Source organism: Silene latifolia, chromosome 10 (assembly GCF_048544455.1).
Source record: "Silene latifolia isolate original U9 population chromosome 10, ASM4854445v1, whole genome shotgun sequence".
NCBI lineage: Eukaryota > Viridiplantae > Streptophyta > Magnoliopsida > Caryophyllales > Caryophyllaceae > Silene > Silene latifolia.
This window is the reverse complement of record NC_133535.1, coordinates 18552201-18559249: the sequence shown is the minus strand read 5'-3', so window position 1 is coordinate 18559249 and position 7049 is coordinate 18552201. Positions and strand designations below refer to the sequence as shown.

Below are 7049 nucleotides of genomic sequence, written 5' to 3'. Positions count from 1 at the left end.
ATTTTGGTCAGGCAAACGATAGCATTGTCACGTATTTCACCAAATTAAAGGCTATTTGGGATGAAGTTGAAGGCATGGGTATGAATCCCAGATGCATTTGTGACTGTAACTGTGGAGCCAAAGAAAAACAGGCCAAGTTTCAAGAAGATCATTCAGTTTCTAATGGGTCTAAACGACTCTTACAATGTCATCAGAGGAACTCTTTTGATGCAAAATCCTCTGCCCAAGCTTGCTGTCATCTACAACAGTCTTATTTAAGAAGAAAGACAAAGGGAGATCCACAGTCAGTCCCCTTTTCAATCTGATTCTGCTGTTATGTTCACCAAGAACATGAATTACACCAACAATTCTTGGGGCAATCATAATAGAAACAAAGGTTATCAAGGAAATGATCGGAATTTTTCTTAGAATACCAGGAATTTTGGTCCTAACCAGTCTGTTGGACAGTCAAGCAACAGCTTCCATTCACAGGGTTAAAATACTAATTTCTCTTCTCAAGGACAAAATCCCAATTTTCAGTCTCAAGCTCAAAATACCAACTTCAAACCAACAGTCAATTTCTGCAAATACTGCAAAAAGGGAGGTCACACAGTCCAAAATTGTCGTCACCTGCAGAATATGAACATGCGTTTTGCTGCAAATGTTTTCTCTGAAGATAACAATGGGCAAGTTTCAGGTTCTTCTTCTTCTGATCAGCAGAGTGGTTCTTTAAATATTACTGCTGCACCTGCTGTCTCCAGTGCTAATTTTGCAGGTAACAACTCTTTCGCTAATTCAATTCCAAATTCTAATGCATTTTTGAATTCTTGGATTTTAGATTCTGGTGCTAGTAATCATTTCTGTTCTAATAAAGCACTATTCACTGATATGCATCATATATCTAAACCCTATTCTGTGACCTTACCAAATGGTCAGCTTGTTACTATTGACACTGTTGGCACAGTTCATTTTTCCCCTGATTTCTTCTTGACAAATGTGCTGTATGTGCCTTGCTTTCAATTTAATTTACTCTCTGTTAGTAAACTAAACAAACAACTAAACTCAGTAGTTAGTTTTACACCTAGTACTTGCTATTTGCAGGGTTATTCCAAGAAGCCCTTGGTCCTTGGTAAAAACTTCAATGACTTGTATCTGCTGCAATTACAAACTGCTGGACATTCTTCATGTAATAACATACACACTAATAAAGATGATGATAGTTCTACTTCTGTTATAGCTGCCAATGTTGCTGAATCAGTGTGGCATACTAGGCTAGGACATTTAACCATGTATAAACTGAAGCTCTTAAAGTTGAATAATTCCAATTCTACTTGTAATAATGATATCAATGCTTGTTCAATTTATGCTAAAGCCAGGCAACATAGATTGTCTTTTCCTGTTAGTGAATCAGTATCTTTGCATCCTTTTGAACTCATCCATATAGATCTTTGGGGACCTTATCATACCCAAACATATAATGGCTACAAATACTTTCTAACTATTGTTGATGATTTTACTCGTTGCACATGGACTCATTTGCTTTCCTGTAAAAGTAATGCTTTTGATTTCATTCGCACTTTTATACATATGGTTGCTACACAGTTTAATAAAAAGGTTAAGATCATACGATCTGATAATGCTTTTGAACTTGGTTCAAGTGACATCACTTCTCAATTTTTATTGGATAATGGTATCATACATCAGACTTCTTGCTTTCATACACCACAACAAAATGGTGTAGTTGAGAGAAAACATAAACATTTATTGGAGACTGCTAGGGCTCTGAAGTTTCAATCTAATCTACAAACTAAGTATTGGGGAGACTGTGTTCTTACTGCCACTTATATTGTTAATAGAATCCATTCCAGAAAACTGTAGAACTTGTCCCCTTTTCAAATACTGTTTGGCAAGTCTCCTGATTTGTCTCATTTAAGGTCTTTTGGTTGTCTAGTATATGCATGCACATCAAAACCTGGAAGAGATAAGTTCAGTCCTACAGCTGTTCCTTGTATTTTTCTAGGCTACCCTTATGGCAAGAAAGCCTATAAACTACTTACTATTGACAGTCATAAGATAATCAATTCTAGGGATGTTGTTTTTCATGAGAGTATTTTTCCAGATTTACATCAGAATGCTTCTAGTTACTTGCCTGTCCCTATAGAAGACATTTCTTTGCCTCCAACTATAGGTACTACTGATGATCTGCATTTTAATTCAACTGAAGTTTCTGTCAATACCAATGCCCATACAAATAATAATATTTCTATTACTCAAAATCATAATACATCAGATATTCCAAATCCTAGTAATACCACTATCACAAATAATACCACAACTAGACAGTCTACTCGAGTTTCTAAGCCACCTTCTTATTTACAACATTATGTTTGTACTTCAAAGAATAAAAATTGTAATGCTGTGATCTGTTGCAACACTTTAACATTACTTTCTGAGACATCCACTTCCTCCATCTGTTGTTCTGTTGTTCCTGCTTCTCCTCTACTGGCTGCCACTGCTATGAGCCAGCATCAGGAGCCCAAAACTTATGATGAGGCTGCTGCCTCTCCTGAATGGCAAGCAGCAATAGCTGCAGAATTTCAAGCTCTTGATACTAATAAAACTTGGTCACTGGTTCCTTTACCAATTGGCAAGAAGACCATCTCCTGCAAGTGGATGTTTAAAATCAAACATAAGTCAGATGGTTCAATAGAAAGGTACAAGGCAAGATTAGTTGTCAAGGGATACACACAAAAAGAAGGAGTTGACTATAATGAGATCTTCTCACCAGTGGTCAAAATGACAACAATACGAAGTCTTGTTGCAGTGGCAACAAAGAAAGGTTGGCCTATAACTCAGTTGGATGTCAACAATGCGTTTTTGCATGGAGACTTAGATGAGGAGGTCTACATGAGAGTTCCTCCTGGGTTACATGTCCAGGATAATAAATTAGTCTGCAAATTGGAGAAGTCATTATATGGATTAAAACAGGCGTCAAGGCAATGGAATGCTAAGTTGACACATGCTTTAAAATCAAGAGGATACAAGAAGTCTTTAAATGATTATTCTCTTTTCATTAAAAAGACAGATGGCAAGGAAGTCTTTTGGCAGTCTATGTGGATGATATATTAGTTGTGGGTGACAATGCACCTGAGATCACGGCTCTGAAACAGTTCCTAGATGAAACATTCAGAATCAAGGATCTGGGAAGACTGAATTACTTCCTGGGTATGCAATTTGTACAGACTTCAGCAGGTTTGGCAATGCACCAGGCCAAATTTACAAAGGAATTACTCTCAGAATTTGGTTATGAAAATTGCAGGACAGTCAACAGTCCATTAGACAGTAGCATTAGACTTGATCAAGACTCTAGTAACCTCATTGACAATCCAGCAGATTACAGGAAGTTAGTTGGCAAATTAAATTATCTTACCAATTCACGGCCTGACATTGCTTTTGCCACACAATTACTAAGCCAATTCATGGCTTTTCCAAGGCAACAACATTGGACAGCTGCAACTCATGTCCTGAGGTATATTGCAAAGGACATTTCTCAGGGAATTTTATTCAATAACAAGCAAGTTTACTCTTTGGAAGGTTACTGTGATGCAGACTGGGCATCATGCTCACATTCAAGAAAGTCAGTCAGTGGCTTTGTCATTTTTCTGGGAGGCAGTTTATTATCATGGAAGTTCAAGAAACAGCAGACAGTTTCTTTATCCACTGCAGAGGCTGAGTACAGATCTCTTCGAAGGCTTACTGCAGAATTGGCTTGGTTGAGCAGATTGCTCTCTGAAATGGAAGTTCCACATCTAGCTCCAATACCTGTCAAATGTGACAGTCAAGCTGCCATCCACATTGCTAAAAACCCTGTCTTTCGCGAACGAACTAAGCATATTGACTTAGACTGCCACTTTGTCAGGGAAAAACTGATGGATGGTCTGATAAGCTTGTCCTACATTCCAACTAAACAGCAACCAGTAGATTTATTCACTAAAGCTCTGACTGGTCCTCAACACAATTTATTACAAGACAAGTTGGGTATGTTCATCATATCCTCCAACTTGAGGGGGGGTGTTGGAGTAGAAAGTTAGTTGAGTCAGTTATAGGTTAGTTAGACCATAGTCTAACAACTATGGTTAGTTATATCATAGGAGTAAGTTGGTGTATCACTTAGTATAAATAGATACATCTCATTGATCATATGTACTGAATCATTCATAATATCAATACATTCTTACATTCAATCTCTTATATAATTCTCTCTCTTAATTCTCTCGTTTTCTCTCTCTAATTACATATCATATTCAATCTCATCAACATCATGATGATGATCAAACATCTTCATGGTATCAGAGCACTATGAGTGGAAGCCTGTTATTTGTACGGAATGTAAGGGTGTGGGGCATGTGGCTAGAGATTGCAGGACAAAGCAGCAGAAAGGGCAAAAGCAGGTTAGACAAAAGTGGGTTCCAAAGGGGAGGGTTCAGCAACAATCTGTTGTTGTACCTGAGCCTGTTGTGATTCCACCACCTGCTAGCTCTTTAAGGCTCCAACCCAGGAACAATTTTAGCCTTTTCAGAGGTTTTGTTACTCCCATACCTGTGTCATTTACTCCTTTCTCTCCAGCAAGAGTTTTGACTAAATTTACTAGGCAATGGAGTATGAGCATGGGAAGTGGCAGGAGAAATTTTTTGGAGGTTCTTGAGCATTCAGTGCAGTATAAAGTGATTGAGGAGGAACCAGAGGAGCAAGGCCTTGTCATTGAGAATGGGTAGTATAGGATTCTGGAACGTGCGTGGTATGAATAGTGTAAATAAGCATTAAGACATTAGATGGTTTTTGCATTCAAATAACTTAGGAGTTTGTGGGCTATTAGAAACTAGAGTTAAAATTTCTGCAATTAATAAAGTACATTAATGGATTGGTTCTCATTGGTCTTTGGTTCATAATAATGACAGCCATGATGGGGGCAGGATTTGAATCATCTGGGATGCAAGTAACTATGATGTGGAGGTTTTGAGAAGTAAGGCTCAGGTGGTGCATACCAGAGTTACTTTTCTACCAACTGGGAAGTTTTGGTGGTTATCAATGGTTTTTGGGTTTAATAGATTGGTTGATCGTTCTACTCTATGGCAATCTATTAAGAGTATGAAGAATTCTATTAGGGGTCCTTGGGTTGTGATGGGTGGCTTTAACAATGTGTTGGCTATGAATGAGAGGATTGGGTCAGAGGTCACTGATGCTGAGATAAGGGATTTTCAGGAGTGTGTTGATTATTGTGGGTTGTGTGACATACCTGCTCAGGGAGCCTTTTTCACATAGACAAATAAACATAAGATTGAGGACTTGAAATTCAGCAGAATTGATAGATCACTAGTCAATGATAGCTGGCTTTTAGAGTATCCTATTACCAATACTATGTATCATCTTGAGGGAATTTTTGATCACTGCCCGTGCACTATGAAGCTCACCTCTGAAGTAAGGCCACAGAATAGATGCTTTAAATACTTCAACATGTGGGGGAAGGATCTTGATTTCCTTGATACTGTTCAAGCTAACTGGAGGGTTCCTTTGTATGGGTACAAAATGTTCCAATTTGTTAAGAAACTTAAAATATTGAAACAGCCCCTGAAAGAGCTTAACAGAGCTGGATATGCCAACATTGAGACCACCACTAAGGTTGCATTGAAGCATCTTCATAGCAAGCAGCTGCAGTTGCAGGGTGACCCTACTAATATTGATTTACAGCAGGCAGTTAAGGATGCTGCTCTCCTCTATAAAGAACGTGAGACAGCTATGAGAAGTTTTCTTGCACAAAAAGCTAAAACTCAATGGCTGAGTGATGGTGATGACAATACTCATTACTTTCACAGTATCATCAAAGCTCGTAGGATGCAGAATAGGATCCTTGGAATAGGTGATATGGATGGCAATACTCATACTACCTCTACTGATATTGAAGAAGCTTTTATAAAATACTATAAACAGAGTCTGGGTACTCAAACTAAGGTGGTTAAGGTTCATAGGGGCATAGTCCAGAATGGCAAGTTGGTAACTAATGAGCATAAATTGAGGTTAACTGGTGATGTGACTGATATTGAGATCAAAGAGGCTCTGTTTTCTATACCTACTGATAAAGCACCTGGCCTGATGGGTATGCCTCTCAGTTTTTTAAAGATTCTTTTGATATTACTGGAGTCGATCTATGTAGTGCTGTGAAAGAATTTTTCTCTGCTGGAAGAATGCTTAAACAAGTCAACTCCACCACCTTGACTCTAATTTCTAAGAAGGACAGACCATTGACAGTGGCGGATTTCAGACCAATTGCATGTTGCAATGTGGTCTATAAAGTAATCTCTAAAGTGATTTGTGCCAGATTAGCAACTATGCTGCCAGATATCATTAGTGAGAATCAGAGTGCGTTTTTAAAGGGGAGGGACATTGTTGATAACATTTTGATATGTCATGATCTGGTGAGGCTATACAAGAGAAAAGCTTGCTCCCCTAGGTGTCTAATGAAGGTGGACCTCAAGAAGGCATATGACTCTGTTGAATAGGATTTCATTAGACAGATGTTGGATGCTATGGAGTTCCCTCAGAAGATGATTCAGTGGATTATGGAGTGCATTTCTACTCCTTGGTTCACCTTGTCACTTAATGGCTCCACTTTTGGGTACTTTCAGGGGAAAAGAGGGATTAGACAAGGAGATCCCATGTCTCCTCTATTGTTTACTCTTAGCATAGAATATCTTAGCAGGATTCTGAATTCAGTAACCAGTACCTTGGAATTTAATTACCATCCCATGTGTAGAGCACTTAGGTTGACTCATCTGTGCTTTACAGATGATCTCCTAATGTTTTGCAGAGGGGTACTCAGTCTATTTGCATTATCCTGAGAGCTTTTGCCACTTTTTCTCGGGCTTCTGGGCTGGTTATGAATAGAGAGAAATCAGATATTTACTTTAATGGTATGAGTAATGAGGATAGCCAGTATGTGATGAGAGTTTCAGGATTCAGAGAAGGAAACTTTCCATTCAGGTATCTTGGTATTCCCATTTCATATAAGAGAA

The 7049-nt window shown here is 38.4% G+C and overlaps 1 protein-coding gene across 1 annotated transcript; it reads left to right on the top strand.

The window, feature by feature from the left end:
• Positions 1–5397: 5397 nt before the first annotated feature.
• LOC141607224 (uncharacterized) lies at positions 5398–6536 on the top strand. Its single transcript, XM_074426584.1, has 2 exons — positions 5398–6030; positions 6147–6536. Exons 1-2 carry the CDS (start codon positions 5398–5400, stop codon positions 6534–6536), a joined length of 1023 nt encoding a protein of 340 aa, XP_074282685.1.
• Positions 6537–7049: the final 513 nt, after the last annotated feature.

Bases quoted from the DNA above. Each gene is read 5' to 3' on its own strand.
- LOC141607224 (XM_074426584.1), top strand. From the start codon at position 5,398: ATGTATCATCTTGAGGGAATTTTTGATCACTGCCCGTGCACTATGAAG. The intron at 6,031-6,146 runs GTAACTAATGAG...TATGCCTCTCAG, and splicing joins TAGTCCAGAATGGCAAGTTG to TTTTTTAAAGATTCTTTTGA.